The sequence below is a fragment of the Hydra viridissima genome, unplaced genomic scaffold (assembly GCF_058129835.1).
Source record: "Hydra viridissima isolate aposymbiotic clone 2 unplaced genomic scaffold, HvirCarnegie_v1 scaffold_12, whole genome shotgun sequence".
In the NCBI taxonomy this organism is placed as follows: Eukaryota; Metazoa; Cnidaria; class Hydrozoa; order Anthoathecata; family Hydridae; genus Hydra; species Hydra viridissima.
Genome location: NW_028324311.1, coordinates 13,104,558 through 13,127,425, shown reverse-complemented (window position 1 = coordinate 13,127,425; position 22,868 = coordinate 13,104,558). Strand labels below are relative to the sequence as shown.

The window sequence follows — 22,868 nt, the reverse complement described above, 5'->3', positions numbered from 1 at the left end:
AAGAAAAGCAAACCCAAAAGAGTTCATTTAAATAACCTACCAATAAATCATATATCAGTGAACAGATCCAAGAACCGATATTTGTTACGGAAAGTGAAAACCAAAAGGTGATGATGTTGGATAATGCTAGTGAGAAGCAAGCATCAGAACCTGAATATGTACAAATTTCTCCCGTTGTTTTAGAAGTTCAACCAAACAACAAAAAGTAATATCACAAAGAAATCCGCCAAAAAAGGTTATTTCTAGACCAGCATAAGCCGCTGTAAAATTACTAATCAATCAAAAATTATCTATCAGTAATATTACACGACTAATTAAATTCTTTACAAGTATATGGCAGCAATATCATTGATGACGTAGAAAAATTGCTCACAAAATTTTCTTTGTTACAGGCAAAAAAAACATTTTTTCTAAAGTGTCTCTGTTACTCCACTTTACCTTATTTTTTCTAAAGTGTCTCTGTTACTCCACTTTACCTTATTTTTTCTAAAGTGTCTCTGTTACTCCACTTTACCTTATTTTTTCTAAAGTGTCTCTGTTACTCCACTTTACCTTATTTTTTCTAAAGTGTCTCTGTTACTCCACTTTACCTTATTTTTTCTAAAGTGTCTCTGTTACTCCACTATACCTTATACATCGAAAAACCAAGCCGAACTCAAATTCCCTAATGACAACCATCACAACCATGACAACCGTTTATTGACAGCACATTATCATGGATCATGATAATTCAAACTTTGCTGACCTAAGAACGCCACTTATAATGGGAGAACACATCAAGGTACCCTGTGGTGCAAATTTTGAAATCTTTTAATTTGTCCGCAGAAAATAATTTAATTTGAATGTTCAACTTGAGCAAAATTTTGACTTCATTGTGCGCCAATAAAAGCACCTGTAGAATGAGAACCACCCTATATAATTTAATATAAGTTGGTACATGTAGCCTATAACCACACCAAACTCTGGATAAAATTTCAGTCGGATTGGTTAACAGATTTATGGCAGTTTTAGTTTACACTTTGTTAGTTTTTTGCTACTTATACCTCAAAACGTCACCGATTACTGTGATATTCGGTCACTGTTTTCAAAATAATGGTTACATGAGTGTTCTACTATGTAATACAAACAATTTTTACTATAATTTTTTAACTGCTACATGTACCGTTTTCATTTTATAGACCAAAATATTGAATTACTATTTAACGCATGGTTTGACTTGGCATAAGCATAGCGTGAAAATCTCAGCATTTCTCTAAAGTATAAACTTCTACCCATGGCCTACTTTATACACGGCCGGATATGTTGCATAAATAGGCCGAAAATTAGAAGGCCAGTTTTTCAGTATTTTAAGTTTTTGTGTTTTAAAATGTAAAATAGTTTTAAAAGTAATGCTTAACGTTTCCAAAGTTTTAAGTTTTCAAGTATTCCTTATTTAACATTTTTTAGGCTAATTCATCTGTGTTAAATATTAAATTAGTAATACAATTATCAAATATTAAGTAAAACTATATTTTACAGTTCATTTCAAATACATAATTTTTAACATTTAAAATATAACAGATGCATTTTTAAATAGCATTTTGAGTTGAGATATTAACGATATTGAAATTATAAACAAATTTGTAGTTAAAACAATTTATTTGTATAAACAATTTATATATATATATATATATATATATATATATATATATATATATATATATATATATATATATATATATATATATATATTCACTACATTTTTTATTTTCTTTTTTCTCCTTGTCTCCTTTTGAAAGATAATACAGTATGTTTGTGTTTACTCCCACTTACAATCTTTTGTTCATTATTATAAAAAATATTTATTACTGTTCGATTAACAAGAGAAAGTCCCCACTCAAAATGACTATCACAAAGAAATTTTTGGTTCAAATTATATTCATATAAAATATTTTCGCTAACTTTTCTGATCTCAAGAGTTTCCAAAGTAAGTAGACTTTGTTTCACTGCATCAAGCATAGCAAAGCAACTAACAACATGACTTGCAAGTAACTTTGAGGGAGTTAAGAGACCTCCTCTGGATACTAGGTCAATATATTCTGCATCTATGTCAACGACATCACTTTTTAGCAATAAAGTACACAATTCACATTTCAATTTTTTAAGTAACTTTCTGCATATATATCCAGCAATAAAAATTGTAACCTCTTTACTGTCTTCATCTAACTCACTTTCCTGAATTTCATTATTAAAAAGTTCTGAAATCGAATTCAGATTCACATCTGAATGAAAAGGTTTTAAATCCTATTTCCAAAAGTCAAAGTTCTCTTTTAATAATGATCTCATTTGCAAAATTTTCTCAGAAGTAATTACTTCGCGTAATCCAACTAGAAACCTGCCACCACTCATTTGGCGATACTTTGAAAAATGTCGCTCTAATGGATCACTTTGGAAACGTGAGGTTAGAACATAATTATATCCTTCAAATAGAAGATCTTCAATTAGACTTGAAGTACTTTGCAATGTTACTACTAGTGCATTAGAAGTCTGAGTTGTGAGACAATATCTTTCAGTGGAACTGAACTGCAAATTTTGCCACTCTTGAACCCAGTGAGCAAGTGCACGTAAAAATTGTGGCTTACCATCCCCCATAACAGCTGCATTTCCTATAATATTATTAGAGTATTTCATTTTTGAGTTGGATACTACCCACCATAAATTAAAGAGTTTTAAAAATTTTGATGCTGAGTATTCATTAGGAAAATAACTTTGAATTGCAGCTGAAGTTGTTTCATGGAATATATTTAATGCCAAGTTGACATCTTGTTTATTGTTACCTGGGTATAGAGTCTTTTCCCCTAATTTATATGCCTTTCTTAAGTTTGCTGAAAGAGTTTTGTCTTTTTCATGTACTCTATGAAACAAAGCCCAAGAGATATCCCCTGCAGACACTTTTATATCAAAACCGTAATCGGTGAACTGAAATGGTGGGAAAATGAACTTTTTAGTACTAATCAAATTATTTCTTAAGTTTTTAAGCAAATGAACACTATCATACATTAGATAAACTTTATGATCATTATAAGTGATAAAGAAATTTTCTTCTGGCTTGTCTGACCCATGAATGCTAAGCAATTTAGAATACGCTGAGATATTTGTTGGATGATTGTCTGCAATCAATGCTCGAATGTTAAAACCTGCAGATCTTAATGTATTTAAACTTTCCTCTATTTCATTTTTAATGAAATCTCCAGTGATATTTGTCTCTGGGATGGCTTTAATTACATAAGGTATTGATTTCTTAAGGCCAACAATCATAAAGACAATAACTCCTTTGTAGAGATTACCCTCTTTATCTTGTCCAGTTAATCTACCACTGTGGTATTCACAAGATTGCTGCAGATACATTTCATCAAAAAGAATAACACAATCATTGCTTATTTTGTCCTCATTTAACAATAACTTTAATGATTTTATGGAATCAGTTCCTCCTGATACTAACTTTTTTAATAGTGACTTTGATGGTAAAGGAAGTTGTTCCAGAAGATGCGAATAAGCCTGAGATGATGAATATCTTTGCATTAGTGCAAAACGTAACACTTTTGAAGAATATGGAGGTCGACCTTTAGATTTAAAAAAGATTAGTTTTGAAAGTTCATTAACTAAATAATAGGAGTTTCCTTCAACAAGATTGTGCATATATGACACCAAATTATCTAAAATAGATAAACTTGTGTTTACAATTGTTGATAATTCTAAACCAATGAGGAAGTGGAAGTGGACAACTTTTATAATGCAGTTTTACATGCAAATTGTTATCAACACTTATTGATTCAATAAAAGGAGTGGAGTCTTCAAAAAAAAAACGATAATATAAAACAAAACTTTCATATCTTTGAAAACTAAATCCATTTGGAGAGTTAGATTCATGAAGCATATCAATGTTTTTTATTTTATCCATTTCTTGAAATGAATGAATTTCATCTGGGATAGAATCTCGTTTAGTTGGTGGTTTACGAAAGTTAGAAACTTTAGGCATTACAGAAGATGGAATACAAGTTTCTTCAGAATAAATAGATGGAACAGGTTTTAACTCGTGTTTTAAAGTAACTCGTTTTCCATATTTTAAATACTTCTCTTCAAAATGATCCATGCAAATAACTGAATATTTGCTTGGTTTCCAATCTTTTCTGTTTACAAATTTAATCCATTTTTCTTCTAAGCTAGTATCTTTGGGAAAACTAAAAACAGCTTTACTTGCAAAAAGAGAACTAGATTCACGTTTTTTAAATTTATAGCCAGTTTTACAATTAACCACAGCGCATTTATTTACCATATTTCTCACAACTAATTTGGAAACTTGATCAACACGCCGTCCCTGGCGAAAAAAACTCTGAAAAACTGGCCTTCTAATTTTCGGCCTATTTATGCAACATATCCGGCCGTGTATAAAGTAGGCCATGCTTCTACCAAAATGCAAAAAAGCCTCAAAAAAAAAAACAGTGCAAAATCTGGCCGAAGGACTACCAGTTGGTAAAACAAACAAAAAATACGTCTCTTTTAAAAATTTTTTTTTTGGCTTTTGAAACCTTCTTAAATACATTTACTTTCAAAATTAAGTGATAAAAAATAAATATTTAAAACTGACTCTTTACATTTTACTTTTTCACCATTAAATATACATTTCATAATGTACCATTAAATAGCATCTGAATTTAATTTAAGACATTTTTTTGATTTTCTCCACCAAAAATTTATTAATAAATAGCTTAATATATTTTTTTAGTACAAATACTATACAATACTACTTTTAAAAGCAATATTGAAATTTATAATTTTTAAATGAACAGCATTTAAGGATAAAGTTGGTGAAAATGTTCATTACAAACCGTAAGCAATGATTTTCTGCTCGATATCTTTATTAACTCAAATCATGCTAGCAGTTTTTTAAAGATGCATACTGTTCAGATCAGTTATGCAGCATAACAATCTTTCTTTGGATTCTGGATGTTTCGCTTATACCTTGACCATTGTTGATATAAATCTTGATGAGAAGTTACGACAGTTTGTTCACAATAGGGCACCAGCGGGGATCTTTTGTGGCTGATGAAATCCTTGATGTGGTCAAATACATTACTTTAGGTTTAAGATTGCACCCGTTATCATTAAGCAACACCTTTTGAAATTCACAATTCTTTCAGCATATTCCAGCTGTAGGATGAATCCAAAGCAAGACTTGACAATTAAATTGAAATTTTTAAATGTTTTAATTATGGGAAAGATGTTGGAAATTAAGCTTGTATCAGCAAGTTGATGCAGCAGATTTACATTTTTAAGAAGTTTTCCGCATTTGCTTCCGTCGAACTTGCCCCCATGATATGGGCTCAAACCCGCCAGATTACTAAAAAAGACTCGAGGCTAGACTTTTTGTGGCGTTAAGCTGGTTTCATTCCTAAACGCAGTATCAACAATGCTTAGACAAAACCTGAAAAAACCTTTGCCACCATCAATTCCAAGCTTAACAAAATAGCCACCAGATAGTTTGCAAGATTGAATAACATGATTCACAAGACCAGAATCTCCTTTTCCGTCGGTGATTTTTAATTCGCTGCAGGTGAATCACTTAAATGTTGATCTGCTCTTAAGAAATTCATGTAAAAATTTGGCTCTACCATCTTTCTGCTTGATGTTTGACCAGTTCAGTTCTAACCAGTTTTTAATCCGTTGTTTGGCAGGCCAGCATAAAATTGTACATTTACAGGAGCTAGAGTGGTAAATTTTGGAGCGCTTGATGGTGTTTGGACACTACTTTGAAACCAAAACATGCATATTTTATGTTTATAATAAACTTTGTTCAAAAAGTTTGAGTAAAGCTTTTAAATTATTCTTTTTTAAAGAGATTAGAAGCTTGTCAAAAATATACTTAAAAATGTCTCATTTCTTAATTGTCAAGACATTTTTTCAATATATGAATGTAAAAATTATTTTAGTACAGGGTGAGGCAAAATTAACTCCCCTATTTGAAAGAGCTGTTATTTTTTATTTTGATATTAACTGTCATTATTTTTTTTTTACAGTTTTAAAGTAGAATAGCACAAAAATAATTATGAATCGATTCAACCCACAACAACGTGCAGAAATCGTGACTTTTTTTATTCAAAAAATTAAGTCAGTTCTGTTAACTCAACTAGAATATCGAAAAAGACATCGTAATCAATTAGCACCTGATAAGAAAACAATTCATGCTTTATCAAATCGATTTGAACAGTATGGAACAACTTTAGACTCTCACTATTCAGGAAGACTAAAAACCGCCCCTCTGAAGAAAATATCGCTCGTGTTTGTGAAAGTGTTGCAGAGTCACCAAAAACATCAACAAGAAGACGTGCTCAACAACTTAACATTCAACAAGAAGACGTGCTTAACATTTCTCAGCGCTCTCTTCGACGAAGAGCGCTTTTGAAAAAAGATTTAAACCTTTTCCCTTACAAAATCAGTTAGTACAAAAGCTATGGCCCAGAGACGATAATCAGCGTTTGAAGTACAGTAATGTCATTTTGAATCTTGCGAGAGAAATTAATAATTTTAGAAAAAAAAATGTTGAGTGACGAAGCACATTTTCATCTCAGTGGCCATGCCAATAAACAAAATTCTCGATTCTGGGGAAGTGAAAGCCCACAAATCATTCATGAAACATCATTGCATCCACAAAAAAAAAAACAGTTGGGTGCGCTATTCATGCCAAAAATGACATTGGAACTTATTTTTTTTAATACGAAAATGGACAAACAACAACTGTTACTGGTGATAATTATTGACAAATGATCCGAGACTTTTTAATGCCACAAATGGAAGAACAAAATCTGGACAATATGTGATTTCAACAGGACGGTGCCATACCACATACAGCCAAAGAAACAACACGGATTTTGAAAGACCTTTTTCCAAGTCGATTTAACAGCTTCAGACTTCTTTGTATGGGGTTATTTAAAAGAAAAGGTGTACGTGAATAAACCACAAACTCTTGATCAACTGAAAAACAATATTCGACAAGAAATAGAAAACATACTGATTGAAATACTCAAAAAAGTAATGAAAAATTCAATAAAAAGAGTTGATTTGTGTAGAACCGCTAAAGGCAGACATTTAGTTGATACCATTTTTGAAAAATGACAAACAAAAAATTTAAATGCTAAATAAACATTTATTTAAAAAAAAAAAAAAAATCTTTCATTTAAAAATTGTAAGCAAACCAAATGGGGGAGTTAATTTTGCCTCACCCTGTATAAATATTTACCGGAGCTAATTGTAAGTGGAGTCCTGCATGATGCTTCAGCAAGTCGAATATTTCCTTCCGGGGATAATTCTTTATTAGAAATAACTCGAGATGCAATTTGTTCGACTGCTTTGGCATCTTTTGCTGCTAAAGATTGAAGGTTTTTCCTGTACTTTATTTGAGAGAAGAGGTGGGGCAAACCTTTTTCTAAAGGGCTGAGGCATGTGCTACAACGCACACTTGGTGCTTTCCCTATGGTGGTTTGCTATTCAAGATCATGTTTTTCTTACACCTTTGAACAATCAATTTTGCAAATTAGGCAATAACACATCGTACCTTTTGTAGCAGTGTCTAACTTGTATTGACTTGAAATTAAACAAAGCGGGGAGTGCAAATTCTTTACCCTCTTGTTTCCTGAGCAAAGTAGTTCTGCATGATTTGCTGAGTCCTTATGGTACTCGAGAAAGACTAATATTGACCTTGGTCTTGTACAGTTGGCATATTCGATCTGCTTGGAAAATAGTAAGCTATCTTACACATTTTTTCAGATTTACCAAGCAAACAAACTTTCGATTTTCATCATGAATTTTTGCTTAATTTGTCATTGTATTAACTCACTAAATCTAACTTCACTAAATCAAAATCTGCCTTTTACAAAACGTAACCTTAATTTATATACTTACAATTATTAACATACTTATAATCATTTAAATGATACTTGTCTCACTTAATGACAATTTATATAAGATCTTATTTGATGAGACTAATCCTAAAAAACGATTTTTACTGCACTTCAAAAGACTATTCTCCACTTCATTTCTCTCTTCAAAAAATATTGCACTTTTAGTAAACTTTTGATAGAGATTTTGTCTTTTTGTGCTTTTGCAATTATTTTTTTAAATTTTTACAAATTTCGTTTCAAAACAATCCTAATCTGTAAAGATTTTAGTTTCAAAACAATCCTAATCTGTGAACATTTTAGCGGTCAATCACCTTAGTTATCTAATTTTTTAAGTCAATTATCTTAGTCAATATAAAAAAATATTTGGTTTTCTCACAGTTTTTCTGTTTGATGAGATTTTTTATTTTCTATGTAGGTAACCTTAGAAAATCTTTTCAATCATTTTTTATGAGACTTTTTTGCATTTTGGTAGTAGTTTATACTTTAGAGAAATGCTGAGATTTTCACGCTATGCTTATGCCAAGTCAAACCGCGCGTTAAATAGTAATTCAATATTTTGGTCTATAAAATGAAAACGGTACATGTAGCAATTAAAAAATTATAGTAAAAATTGTTTGTATTACATAGTAGAACACTCATGTAACCATTATTTTGAAAACAGTGACCGAATATCATAGTAATCGGTGACGTTTTGAGGTATAAGTAGCGAAAAACTAACAAAGTGTAAACTAAAACTGCCATAAATCTGTTAACCAATCCGACTGAAATTTATCCAGAGTTTGGTGTGGCTATAGGCTACATGTACCAATTTATATCAAATTATATAGGGTGGTTCTCATTCTACAGGTGTTTTTATTGGCGCATAATTTATTCAAAATTTTGCTCAAGTTGAACATTCAAATTAAATTTATTTTCCGAGGACAAAATTAAAAGATTTCAAAATTTGCATCATAGGGTACCTTTAGATGTACGCTCCATTTCAGTGGCGTTCTTGGGTCAGCTAGGTTGGCAATATCTTGATCCCGTGATAACCGTCTGTACGGAGAGCTTTTTGAGGGAAAATTTTATTTTTCCCTTATAAGATTTTTCACAATTTATTGAACATTTGAGTTTTTAAGGTACTTGTGCAAATATAATTTGCGCACTAAGTCGTTAGTCCAGATTTCTTAAGATACTTTAATTAAGTACGAAAAAACAAACAAATACTCTGACATTTATCTATATTAGTTACAAAACATTATTTTAAACTTTTTTTTTGGACTTTTTGTGTGCGCCGTGTCAGCGTGACGAATTTAAATAACGAAGTACTTTAACTCGTACAAAGTTCATAATGTCCTTAATTGATGTTGTCCAAAATATTAGTTGACAAATTTTTATTCTAGCATATTTTACTCAGCATGTATCCGTTTACCCCAATTTTAAAATGAAGGAAATAAATTATCTTTAATGTTTTTTTAAATAATTTACATACGCAAACGAATAAGGAATATTTATGTAAATATTGACATGTATTATAATCTAAAAAAAAAAAAAAAAACTTAATAAGAGTGTAAAACTTGTTCCTTAAAGAAAGGAAAATTGTCAAGCGGCGGTATTAGGTTTTAATTACGTTAAATTCTTTGTAGAGAATGAAACCTTATGTTTCAAATAATTTAAATCCAAACTGTTAACTATAATATTATTGTATGTCCAAAAGTAGTTTATCATAGTTTTCCTTCTGTTACTTTTGTGTTAGAATCATTAATTTTTTTAATGCTTCTGACATTTTTCATCAGTCAAACCTTTCAAAATGTACCTGTACATTTTATTTCTATATAAGAAGTTTGAAATTGAAATATTTGATATTCATACAAAAATTAAACATTTTATGTATGTTTATAAATAATCCAGTATTTATATAATTTGCTTTGCAATAAATTGCTCTGGTATGACTCAATCTATTATTATTCAAATTGGTCAATGTGGCAACCAGATTGGTTATTGTTTCTGGGATTGTGCTTTGAAAGAGTATGAAAGTGTAAACAAATTATTATGTTGGAATGAGTCATTGTCAAGTTTTTTTCAAAATTATGATAAAAAAACAGCAGTGTGTAAATTTAAAGCAGCTGGCAGTGTAAAAAACTTGATGAATTTGAAAGCAAGAGCAGTTTTAATTGATATGGAGGAAGGTGTGGTAAATGATATAATGAAGAGCCCTTTGGCTAGTTTGTTTGATCAAAAACAAGTTATTAATGATGTTTCAGGTGCTGGTAATAATTGGGCAGTTGGGTATTTTGATTATGGGAATAAGTACAAAGACCAAATTTCTGAAGTAATTAGAAAATCTGCAGAACAGTGTGATTGTTTGCAATGTTTCTTTTGCCTTCACTCAATGGGAGGTGGTACTGGATCAGGAGTGGGAACATTTGTTTTGCGCTTGCTTGAAGATGAATACCCTGAGGTATTTCGATTTGTAACAGCTGTGTATCCTTCAGAAGATGATGATGTTGTGACATCTCCTTACAACTCATTAATGGCAATGCACCAACTTACTGAAGCAGCTGACTGTGTTTTACCAATTGAAAATCAAGCGTTGATAGATATCTCAAAATACATTTCTAAATACTCTGGTTGCAGTCCTCAGCAAAAATCAGAAAAACCATTTGATAGTATGAACAATATTGTTGCTAATTTATTATTAAACTTAACAAGCTCTTCAAGATTTGAAGGATCAATGAATATTGATTTAAATGAAATATCAATGAATCTAGTTCCTTTTCCAAAATTGCATTATCTAACATCAAGTATGGCACCAATATGTGGATCATCTTCAATTAACTTCCCAACACGAAATCTTAATCAGATGTTCACTGATGCTTTTTCAAAAGAAAATCAGTTGTTGAGTGTTGACCCAAGAAATGGACTTTACCTTGCCTGTGCCTTAATGGTGAGAGGTGAGGTTGAGGTTTCAGATATTCGAAGAAACATTGAGAGACTAAAACCCAAGCTAAATTTTGTGTATTGGAATCAAGAAGGTTGGAAAACAGGATTGTGCTCTGTACCTCCTGTAAATCTAAAATCTTGTTTACTCACTCTGGCAAATAATACGTGCTTTCATCATACTTGCATGGATTTACGAAATCGGTTTGTTAAACTGTATAAAAGGAAAGCACATTTACATCACTACACACATGTTTCGGGTTTTGAGCAAGATTTGTTTAATGAAAGTCTGGATTCAATTGATTCTCTTATTAGTGAGTATGAACGATTAGAAGCAACTTCAAAGATTTCACCACCATCCTTTGAGAGACTGAAAGTTTACTAACATTTTTGTACCATTTTGTACCTTGTAGTGTATCTTTCAGTTAGCAAATGTTAATGCAGCTTATTCTATAATATTCTATAAACTATGCTTTGTTTTGGTTGTTGTAACTATTTTTTATAGTTTTTAATGTTTTTAGTTTGATTGTTCTAATTTTCTATATGTGAATTTATCTTTAGAATCATAACTACATTATGGATGACAATATTTCTTGCCCCTTATGTTCAAATATTTTAAAAGAGCCTTACATTCATTGTGATGAATGCAACTTAGAGCTGTGTTTAAAAGTTGGTTTTTATTTTTAAAATTTAGTTTAATACTCAATATACTTTATCTTATATATAATATACTCTTATACAGAGGGTTAAAAAAAAAGAAAGGTATCAGCATCATAAAAAGGCAGCCATATATTATTTTTTTTTTTACATGATATGGTAAACAATTATCTACTTTTATAACTTTAAAGTTTCATTTTATTCAATAATTTTTTGTGGCTTGACTTTTAGTAAAGACCCATAAAAATACAATAAAAAAATACTTCCCAAAGTTTTAAATCGATGTCCACTCCATCCCTTTTCAAGACAATTGTAAAAGATAGTTACTTTATCAATTTATGTTAATTTGTTTATTTTCTATGAAAAACTCTATTAAAATGTGATTGGTGGCTTGGTTTAGTCTAGTTTTTAGTTTTTTTAGTTTAGTTTAGTTTTTTATTTAAGGATTTTTATGTAGTTTTGAGATTTAAAAGTTAAAGTTCCAAGAAGAAGGTTGAAAAACAACTAAATGGCAAATAATGTTTATTAAGATATAGCACCAGTTTAAGGAATAGATAAATAACAACTATCATTTTATGAGAGGTTTACTAGTTGCGTCTAAAATATTCTAAAACCTAACAACAAGAAAGGTATCATCCAACTTCATTCTGGGTCTAGAAGAGAAAAAAAACAAATGAATAAAAGAACATCTTTATATTTTGTCAAGTTGTGCTAATCCAATGGTTTATAATGCAGTTGTTTGAAAAACCAATGTTGACTCCCAGGTATAGGGACAAAATATTAGGTTGTTCTGATGAGAGAAACCTTTCAATTGATCCAAGGAAAAGTTTTTTTTTTTATTTATAATGTATGGAGAGAATTGCATGATTTTATCAGCAGGCATGCTAATTGATCAAAGTGCAGTTGTTTACTGATAATAAAACTGATCATGAAGTACAATGCAAGTTGTATGGAGCTGTTGGGCATGCCACAATAAAGATGGCTTCTATAAAAAGTAAAGATTCATCAAAAAGTAGAATTAAGTATAAATGAGGAGTCTAATATAAATAATGATTGTTAATTTTATAGCAAAGATGATGGCAAGTATCCTACACATGTAGAAGCAGAAAATGGTTTCATTTCACAAATTATGATTTGTAGAAAGTTAGACCTAAAAGATCAAATAAATACCTTAGTTATCCTAAATTATCTACTAAAATATTTATAAAAAATACAAAAAAACGTCAACACTTTCAAATATAATTTATTTGGCTGCTTACAAATAATTTTACACAATAACACTCACAATATATTTGTTGCTAGATTGAAGCAACAAATATATTATATTTTAGACCATGTTCTAAAGCTCGGTCTAAAATATTAAGTCTTCAAATAGAATACAACATCTTGTTTTAGTTAATAACAAACTGAAACATTGCAAACTGAGTTATTGATTAATTGTTAAATCTTGAAGGAATCAATCTCTGGCTACAGAGGCTGTTTTTTTCAACAAGTATTTTGAACGTGAATGTTTGGTCGTCTTATATGTATACTTTTTATTTTGAACAATAAAGAACTATGAAAGTTATCCAAGATCTTATTTCATTGTGTACTAAATTTAGAAAAACTAAATTTAAAGTTCTTTTTAAATACTAAGTAGGAAGTATCTATGAAATTTTTCAAAATGTAACATTTTTCTTATGTTTAAAATTCTTTTTTTTTTTTTTTTTTTTTATTAAGGGGGAAGAGAGAGTTAAATACATTTAAATTTTTTTAAAATTTTTTTTATACAAAAGTTTATCTTAATTATTACCCCAACATACAGTTAGGAGTTTGTTGTATTCTGCTGTATATATAAATCGTAATTCTGTTAAACATTTAAGTCTGAAATTGTTTTGTTTAAAATTTTAAAAATATTTTAATATATAGTGCTTTGCTAAAGGCCGAGAGACAACAGATCACAAAAGCAATCACAAATACATACTAAAGGTATGTTTTTACTTATTTGAATGCAAACTTTTTTATTAAATATATTTTTGAAATATAAGTATTAGTTTTGATTTTACAAATAGAGCTGCAACTTTAATCTATTTGACAAAAAATGGACTGCTGCTGAAGAGTTGCGGCTTTTGGAAGCTACTTCTGAATACGGCTTTGGAAACTGGTTAATATTTTTACTTTGATTCTTGGTTCATTTTTTAAAAATTTTTTGATAACACAAGAGTTGCAGGCGAAAAGGCATTCCTTAAAATCTGTTTTAGATATTATTTGTCAATAATTCTGTAAAGATGATGGTAAAGAATGACGCATCAATACTTAAAAAAAAAAACACTTTTAAGAATAAAAAAGCATACTGTTTTGCCATGTTTAAATATGCAGTCAAATTGTTCTTTGAGATTCTATTACCTAAATATAGTACGCATTTATTATATTGAATTGTAGTTCAATTCATATTTAATGACTCAAAATTTGCCACACCAAAGTACCTGCTGCCATTGCGTGGGTACTTTGGTGTGGCAAATTTTGATCTAACCCCTTCTGAAGGCCGGGGTACTGATGCTATCAAAAGTTTAAGTTGTTAAAAGCATTATACAATATAAGTATATAAAATAATCTAGTTTAAAATAGTTTTAAAAAATGTAGTATATTATAAGTATGCAAAATAATATAGAATAAAATTATATTTAAAAAAATAAAACTTGAATAAATGGCATAAACATAAATTGTCATAAATTTTAGGAGTGAAGTATCCAAACAAATTGGAACAAAAAATAAAGATGGTATGTTTTATTTATGTAGGTGAGATCACACAGACTTTTTTTTTTTTATGTTTACTTTTACAGTGGCTTTTAAAAATATAAGGTCCCTTAGATTTTTTAGTAATTATTTAAATTATTTCTAGGCTTTTTAAAAAAATAAAAAAAAAGATAGAGAGATTTTTTAAAAATTTTTATTTGGAATACAATTTATAGTCAAATAAAAAATATATACCATTTTGTACCAAAATCAATCAAAAAGAAAATTAGGTCAAAAAACTATAATAAAAGAAATGTGTCAAAAACATGAGATCTGGCTTTAATTCAGTATTTTGCATGATCAGTAAAATACATTTTGGCATTGATTCAATCAGATACATACATAACTCCTTTGGGATTTGATTCCCAAGTTTTTCCAGTGCAAGTTTCAGTTGTGCATGCTTTCCACATTCTCTCTTGATAATTTTTTGTCCATCCATGACCAAATATTTTAAATGGTGTTCAGATCTGGTGATTGTGCTGGCCAAAGTAGAAGTAATATATTGCCTTTGAAACCACTTTTTCACCGAGATGACAGTATGTGCCATTTCCATCCAGTTGGAAAATCCAATTTTTACGCCTTCCAATAAATAGCCTAGACGTAGGTAAAAGCCTAATTTTCAAAGTCTCTTTGTGATTAATTTTAAGTTCTAATTGTGATTGGTTAATTAACAAGGTCTCTTTGCGATTACACTGGTTAATTTTCTTTGTATATATATTTTGAAATCCTATCCCCTGATGAGAAATGCATCCCCATATATATATATCAAGCTGGCACCGTCTTGCACTCTTGATACAAAATCTTTCCTTATATTTCTCTGAAGCTTATCTTTAATGATAAATCTTGATTTACAATGAACCAAATTAAAATTCGGTTCATCAAAAAAAAAAATACTTTAGACCAATCTTCTACTGACCAGTGAAGTCTTTCCTTACACCACTTATATATTTTAATCTTACCTGTCACCCTTAAAAGCAGTTTTCTAGCAGCAACATAACCATCAATGCCTTTTTTATTAAGACACCTGGCTGTGACTAACATTATCAGAAACAGCCTCATTGCTAAACTCAACTGACAGTTCTCTGAAGCTATTTTTAGAATCTTCCCTTCAATATAATAAACTTTGATCCCTTTGGTTTGAAGTGAATTTATTGTCGATAGAGAAACGTTTAGATAGAGCGAAGAAACTTCAGACGTTATTGGTCATCAGACAACAACACTTGTTTAAAATTTTAAGCAGAGTAACATCTGCAGAAAATTACATTTCTATTATTTGTTTTAATTTTTTTGTAGATTCTACGTCGAATCAAATGAACCAGAATAAAGTTTTGATGACCTGCTAACTCTTAGTGAATTTTTTTATATCATTTGAAAGTTCATAGTTTTTCAGTGTAGTGAAACGCCACCATTTTTCCTATTTCCTGTTAACTTTTTGTGTTATTTTGGACAGACCAACTAATTGCCGCTTTACTTCTTTTGCTACTTATTTTCTGTCCATTTTTCTGCTTGTAGTGTACCAAGACTTTACTATTTGAAATATCTCTTGAAATACTGGTTAGAAATTAATTTTTTCTTTCAAATTTATTTGTAATTTATATTGTTCAAAGGGTGTACAGAAATTTTCAGGGTTCTTATATAATTAATTTAAGAGTTACTAAGTTAAAATTAACTGACCTTATATTTTTTACACATTTTTGACACAAGTAATTAATAAGGTTGCTTTAATTTACCATTAAATTATTCAGAAAGGAAAAATAGGACTCATAAGTTGTTATATACTATTAGAAAGCTAATTAATAAATCAAAGTTTTTTAACTACTTATCATTTAAAAATTATTTATTGAGAAAAAATTAAATAGTTTTCAAAAAAAAGTTAACTGACCTTACATTTTTAAAAGCTTCTGTGTAATACATTTTCAAATAGTAATCAATCAAAAATTTAAAACTATGACGTTGTTTCAGAAATTTTTTTTTTTTTTAAACTTTTTTGCTGATGTTTTTACAATTTGTTTTTATCGTATTTTCTATTTTTAGAATGCGAGACACATTATTTAAAATATTACATTAATGAGCCACTGTCTCCATTGCCAAGTAAAAATATTAAAGTTTAAAAAGGTTTATCTACTGAAAAGTTAAAAATGTATTCAACACAAAAATCTGTTATCTTTAAAAAAAACTTCTTGTTTAAAAAGAGTAGGAATTTATAAAATGAAGTTTTATACGAATTTTTATATAGAATTCAAAGAGAGTGAGGAAGTTTGTTGGCGGAGACCTATATATTACAGAGGTGTGCTTGTTTTGTCATGTTTTGTTATTTCTGATAATAATAGAGTTTAGTTTTAATACTTTATTAAATGTTTATAGTAAAAAATCTAATTAAGTTATTTTCCAAATAGCTGGCAATGCTCCCCCTCGTCCTGAAGAGAATTCAGACAACTTACTTTTTTTAGTTGGTTACATGGCTGCTCGTGGGGATTTTCTATTGGTAATTGACTTTATACAAATTTAGTTATTATTGTCTTTTTTTATTATTATTTTTTTCTGAACTGGTTCTTATTACTTATTGCTAAGTATTTATTTTGATTAGTTTTATATAGGTTATAAGTAATATAAATCTGAAATGACTTCATAGAACATGGGAGAGTAACAATATTTAACGATATATAATCATTAGGCAGTGATGGTATAAAAAGGGTTGTTGAAGGGTAAAATTTGATGTGACCTAAATTCATGTTAATTATTTGTTTGAGAGCTTAAATTTTCATATTTGTAGAAAATTTTTTTTTAAAAAAATGTTTTTACTAATAAAGACTGTTTCTAAATTAAAAGTTAACTGAACATGTAATGCATATTGTGCATCAAATTATTTCTCATAACTGAATTAATTCAACTGCAAGCCAGAATTTTGCTGTGAAGATGGTTAAAAAGAGAAAAGTACATGTGCTTCCCTGTTTTTTGAGAAAAGCTGTTGTTGAAGTTTTGAAATATAATATCTTAGTAATAAATCGCAAATCATTTAAGTTTTTATAATTAATTTTAGTTTCAGCAATTGAAACTAAATGCTTAAATTAATCATGAAAAATATTATAGATCTTTTTTTGGACTTTAAGGAATCAGATAATTTTGCTGAGTGTGATTTGAAAGATGTTGATATTGATGTCAATGAAGATGATGAACTGATTGTGGAACTTAACTTGGCTGTTGTTGATATTTACTTCAGGAGATTGAAAGAGAGAGAAGTGAAAAAAATGTAAATAGTTGAGAAGTTTTAGTTTTATATTTAAAATATATTTTCACAACATCAGTTTAAGAGCTTTTTTCATACTGCAGGTTGCTACGGGACTATGGAATGCTTGATGCTCCTTTGAACAATGGTTAGTTTCTTATTTATTTTAAACAAAAGAATTTTTTAATGCTAAACATTTTGAGCTGCAGAGACATTTTTGGCTAAATTTAAATTTAAACCCTCACCTAATTTTTTAGGTCTTGTGTTTGCCAAGAGTCGATTAGAAAGGTATATTTTCCTATATGTATTTGGTAAAATTATTTTTCACTGACAACACTTTCTTTCTGATATAAAATTATTTCTTGAGCCTATTGACCCAAACAAACATACATACACATATATATTTAGCTTATGTGTCTGCTGCTATACGCATTTTCTTTGTTTGGAAAGGTCTTCAATGATTTTGCTTTCAAATGTTTCCTAGAGACCTTCGAGAAATATTGAAGAGATTTGCTATGTTCACAGAGCCTGAAGAACATGAGAAACTTGTCCAAAGTTTGCTATGTCAGTAAATTTCGGAGTAATCATTAATAATGTTAAAGCATTTTATTTATTTGACTAGGTTTTTGCTTTAGACACTAATATATAGATTTGTGTATACAGAGCTTTTATGTATTCAAGATGGTAGTTAGTAGATACATTGATGTATACTTAGGTTTATACACTTTTGTTTAGATCAGAAGCAGCTCGAAAATCAAATTAAACTTCTTCAGGAATATAGAAGTATGGGGTTGTGCAATATGAAAGGTAGCACTTGAAATATTGCTTTTTTTTCTTGGCTTTTTTAAAGTTATAGCCGAATTTAAAAATATATATAACAAAAAGTCTTCATATCAAATGATGTTAATTTCTAGATGCTCGAATCTACGAAAGATTGAAACAGCGAAGGAAAAAATTAAAGCCTAATCGAGAAAGTTTAAGTGAAGTTTTTCTCCATAAAGATGTAGGTCAATAATATGAGAATATTATAAATTGTTATAGATATTATAAATTGTTATAAATATTATAAATTGTTATAAATATTGTTTGTTGACTTTTTTAAAAATTGTTATTGACTTTTTTGTCATAAAATGAATTCATCTAAAAGTTTATAATTTTTTTTTTAAAAAAAGATTTTGTGCTCATGCTGTAATTAGTTTTTTTTTTTTTTTTTTTTTTTATTAGATAATGTTACCTAATAATAAAACTATTTTTTTTTAGAATCCTTTAGCATGTCAAATTTGGCTTCAAAGACAAATAAATGGGTTTTTACAGACTTTCTCTTTTTCTTTTACTTTGTTTTGTTCTGTTATCACCTGTGTGCATATATGCATGTAGATATGTGTGTATCTGTAACTCTGTGTGTGTGTATTTATACATATATATATATATATATATATATATATATATATATATATATATATATATATATATATATATATATATATATATATATATATATATATATATATATGTATGTATGTATATATATATATATGTATATATTGTTGCTTTTAATTTTTGACCACTTTTTCTCATAATAACAGTTCATTAGGGACAGTTTATTAATTCATTTCTTTGCTGTTGTCTTCTTATTCTTCTGCTATTCACTTCTGATACTCAAACACTACCTGGATTAAACACCTTGTTTAATCCAGGTAGTGTTTGAGTTGGGAAAATATTTCACGAACGGTGATGGCATCACCGGGCGTTTTGTCAAACATTTTTACAGTGGCAAATCTTTTCTTGCAATCACATTTGTTGCTGCCTTTTTATAATTTACTTCATTTGTTTTAAATTTTCTCCATTCTCCAACATGACACACTATCAACACGTGAAAGTTCGTGTCAAAATGAGATAATTCAGAATAATTCAGGTACTTCAGTTACAAAACATATTTAGTCACAGAACTGTCATCTAGATTATCATAACAACAAATAATTATTTATTATATTCATAGTTCAAAATCACCGATGTTTTATGTAAGTTCTAGTTAAATGATATCAAACTCTTCTATTTTTCTTCTTTTTTGCACAAAGCAAAGAGTGTCCCATATAAAAAGTATAACATGTTAATACTTGCTATCAGCTTCTGTACATTAAAGATTTTGAGAACTAGACTCTAATATAGCTCAGGGTAAATGCTTAGTAAAATACAACTACATCTGTCGGACAATTTTATTGCATTTCTAGATATATACTTCAAATATATAGATCCTTATATGCTCTGTTGCACCTCTTAATGGAGAAAAATTCAAAAAATGCAACATGTGAGCTCCTACTATCTCTACATACACTGCTGGAGGGATGTCCCAGAAAAATATCTTTTTATATTTGTATCAAGGTTCCGAGTCAAATTCAAAGACAGGCAAAATATTGAAGAAATTTCTCTAAAGTTCTGGAAACATCTTACCAGCCAATGTATATGTATTACAAATACCAATCTAATAAATTATTGATATTGAGTTATTAATTTTGCTAATAAATTTATTGTAGAAAGAAGTCCTCACTACCTATACCAACAGTTTCTTTGCTAAGTATGTTTTTTTTATGCTGCCAGTGAGTTTATACATATATCGATGACTTTGTTTTTATTTTTAACTTCGTTACCAGCCTCTATTTGTTTTCAATAGATCGTAAACCTTGTCCACCTCTTGATTTGACTAACCTACCCGGTACAGACAGACTGACACTTGCCGAAAAAGAGGTAATTCAAAGTTCCTTTTTCAAAATCGTTCGACGATTGAACGACGATTTGGTTTTTTAATTTAAACGACGATTTGGTTTTTTAATTTAAACGTTGAGAAAAACATATATATATATATATTTTTTGTTCAGCTTTGTTCAAGCATTCGCTTACTTCCAAACGCTTATCTCCACCATCGCAACATCTTGCAACGCGAATCTTTTTATCAAAACGGGTTAAAACTGCAGACCGCAAGAGCCCTACTGAAAATTGACGTCAATAAAACTAAACGTTTGTTTGAATTTTGCGTCGAACAAGGTTATATTCAGTGCCAGGGTAAAAGCGAAGAGAATAATAACGATAACCAGAATGTTCCCGCTTAAAAAATGTAATGATCCAAAAATCATCTTAATTTTGCAAAGCCTATTGATTTGAAAGTTTTACATAACAGTTGTGACTGGAATTCGTTAAATTGATAAAATACTAATTTTTATCTATGTGGTTAGATGTCAGGACCTCAAATGAATCGTCGGTATGATAGATTGGTGGAAATAAGGTCTAAATTTTCTTCGTCACTATTTCAAAGTTATTTTGTGAAAGAAATAATGAACAAATGCTTTTAGAAAAAACTTATTGAGCTGGTATGTAAAACATCATTTTAAAACTAGAGGATGTATGTGCATATATTGGTGAAAGTGACTAGTTTGCAAAACATTGCGAGAGGTTATCTTTATTAAATAGGTCTTAGGTGCATTATAATATTGAGGTAACGGTGTTATACCATACTTTTGTTCCACACTTTATCATTCCGTTTGTGTCATTCCGTCATGTCCAGATTTTGTCATTCCGTTTTATTAAAAAAAATATTTTTAGTGAGAAAAATTGCGTAATAGCGTTTTGTTTTACGATTCTAAAAAAAATATATCTGTACTGTTCTTGAATGAGACATCTGTTCCAATATTACTTAAAAAGATCTCTCAAAATGAATAGAGAAAATGGAATTTAACTAATGCAGGGAACTGGCTTATATCGAAAAAAAAAGCTCTCGCATTCTATGCAAAATTGTCTGATTATTATGGAAGAAGTCAGAGCAAAGTTTTTATCTTGTTTGCAGATGTTGGATTGATTTGAGGTACTTTCCCTGTTCGCTGTTTTGGTCGATTTGAGGTTGAACTCTTCGTGTTCAAATCAATCTCTAATTTGAGTTTACACTTACGTTTTTTCTCTCGTTTTTTTCTTACAAACGTTTGGCTAGGTTGTTATGTAATAAACCTTTTCCTATTCTTATCAGGAAAGCTAAGTTTTTAGTATTCTTCCAACTTGGTGTTGTTTAAATTCCAACCTGCAACTTTTTTGTCACGTATTTTTCCAACTTGGTGCTGATATGGTTATTTTTTGTTATATGAAGGTTTGATTGAGTGTCAATCGCATGAGTAATAATGATTTCTAATTTAATATATTTACAACCTTTTTTGAGTATTACCAGTTTCAGAAAGTAGAAAGCTGAAAGTACGAGATATGCAATAGCTTTTTTTCTTTTTTGTAGAAATTACAGGCTTTGTAAAAAACTCAAAATATCAAAATTTTTTGCTATTTAAAAAATCTCCCTAAGGAACCCGATTGAAAATAGTTGTAACAGATTTGTAAAAGCTCTAGAAATGTCAACGTCGCTAAACAGTTGGGAAATGCCGAACTTCAAAACATTAAAAAAATTTTTATTAAAATATGTCATATTTATGGAATAATAATATTTATAAACTGAAACTGAATAAATGATATTCGAGTCTTCCTTTTGAGACAATGCAAATGTCAAACACTCGGCCATTATTTTCAATACCCGGCCACTGTTTACTTAGTTTGAAAAGAAAAATCCCAAAACTTATCTCAAAAGTAAAATTTTATTTGTAGAGAATATGACCACGTGTGAAATACATGTAAGAGGTGATATGTAGCACTGTCTAATTGATATAATTTTCAAGCAATATGGTTTTCATTGACAGAAATAACAAATGTAAGGATCTTCTTTAAACCAATGCAACTCTATATATAGTGTTGTCATTATCATGTTACTTTATATTACGTTTTTCTTATTTACATTGCATATAATCCTTAGTGCACAATGGTTATATATCCAAAATAACAGGACATTTGCAAGTATTTACGTTTTAAAAACTTTTTATAAACGTTTTAAAAACTTTTTCTTTTTCTGCTTTTCGTTTTTTGGAGGAAAAAAAAGGTCATAAATAAAAAGAAACTTTTTTTGAATTCATCACCATGGTTAAAAAAATTCATCACCATGATTTAAAAAAATAACAAGATTTTGCAAACTAGAAAATTACAAAGTATTTATCTCTATATCATTATTTTTAACTCTAGTTATATGTTTGGAATTTATAGCAAACACTTTTATCCCAGCAAGTTAATGACATGGTTATTTTTTTTTTTTTTTTTTTATGTTTGATGAATAAAAATTGTAACTGTCTTTGTTTAAGTTTTTACTTCCTGCAATCTTTGTGTAATGCTTCAATGGTTTAATTACAATTTACAAGCAAATGTAATTAAAGTATCAGTTAACAAAAAGATATTAACAAACTAATTTACATCAAAAGAGTTTTAGGGGCGCATTTGAA

The 22,868-nt window shown here is 29.2% G+C and overlaps 3 protein-coding genes across 5 annotated transcripts; 2 read left to right on the top strand and 1 right to left on the bottom strand.

Annotated features, from left to right (window-relative positions):
* Positions 1–869: 869 nt before the first annotated feature.
* LOC149881356 (uncharacterized) lies at positions 870–3,678 on the bottom strand. The gene is made up of 3 exons (XM_090067980.1): positions 2,353–3,678; positions 1,813–2,283; positions 870–911 (listed from the first exon to the last, which is right to left on the bottom strand). The coding sequence occupies exons 1-3, from the start codon at positions 3,676–3,678 to the stop codon at positions 870–872; spliced, it is 1,839 nt and encodes a 612-aa protein (XP_089924106.1).
* Positions 3,679–9,864: 6,186 nt separating this feature from the next.
* On the top strand, positions 9,865–11,326 carry LOC145193697 (tubulin epsilon chain-like). Its single transcript, XM_080071188.2, has one exon. It carries the CDS (start codon positions 9,865–9,867, stop codon positions 11,239–11,241), a length of 1,377 nt encoding a protein of 458 aa, XP_079927314.2. The 3' UTR covers positions 11,242–11,326.
* LOC145193698 (transcriptional adapter 2-alpha-like) lies at positions 11,316–21,121 on the top strand. 3 transcript variants are annotated; one of them, XM_090068350.1, is made up of 17 exons: positions 11,318–11,525; positions 13,422–13,481; positions 13,565–13,656; positions 14,232–14,272; positions 16,323–16,379; positions 16,525–16,575; positions 16,685–16,773; positions 17,399–17,538; positions 17,619–17,662; positions 17,772–17,802; positions 17,999–18,078; positions 18,250–18,321; positions 18,429–18,517; positions 18,775–18,818; positions 20,049–20,089; positions 20,186–20,259; positions 20,391–21,121. In XM_090068350.1, exons 1-17 carry the CDS (start codon positions 11,433–11,435, stop codon positions 20,619–20,621), a joined length of 1,329 nt encoding a protein of 442 aa, XP_089924476.1. In that variant the 5' UTR covers positions 11,318–11,432; the 3' UTR covers positions 20,622–21,121. The 3 variants fall into 3 exon arrangements, with proteins under 3 accessions (XP_089924478.1, XP_089924476.1, XP_089924477.1); XM_090068351.1 differs by having other exon boundaries at positions 11,401–11,525; positions 14,232–14,291; XM_090068352.1 differs by lacking the exons at positions 18,250–18,321; positions 18,429–18,517; positions 18,775–18,818; ... (1 more) ...; positions 20,186–20,259; positions 20,391–21,121 and having other exon boundaries at positions 11,316–11,525; positions 17,965–18,040.
* Positions 21,122–22,868: the final 1,747 nt, after the last annotated feature.

Bases quoted from the DNA above. Each gene is read 5' to 3' on its own strand.
- LOC149881356 (XM_090067980.1), bottom strand. From the start codon at position 3,678: ATGCACAATCTTGTTGAAGGAAACTCCTATTATTTAGTTAATGAACTT. The intron at 2,284-2,352 runs GTAATTACTTCT...TTTTGGAAATAG, and splicing joins TTCTAGTTGGATTACGCGAA to GATTTAAAACCTTTTCATTC. The intron at 912-1,812 runs GTAAGTGGGAGT...TAAATTATATAG, and splicing joins ATAATAATGAACAAAAGATT to GGTGGTTCTCATTCTACAGG.
- LOC145193697 (XM_080071188.2), top strand. From the start codon at position 9,865: ATGACTCAATCTATTATTATTCAAATTGGTCAATGTGGCAACCAGATT.
- LOC145193698 (XM_090068350.1), top strand. From the start codon at position 11,433: ATGGATGACAATATTTCTTGCCCCTTATGTTCAAATATTTTAAAAGAG. The intron at 16,380-16,524 runs GTAAAAATATTA...ATTTTTATATAG, and splicing joins GCCACTGTCTCCATTGCCAA to AATTCAAAGAGAGTGAGGAA. The intron at 16,774-17,398 runs GTAATTGACTTT...TTGGACTTTAAG, and splicing joins CTCGTGGGGATTTTCTATTG to GAATCAGATAATTTTGCTGA.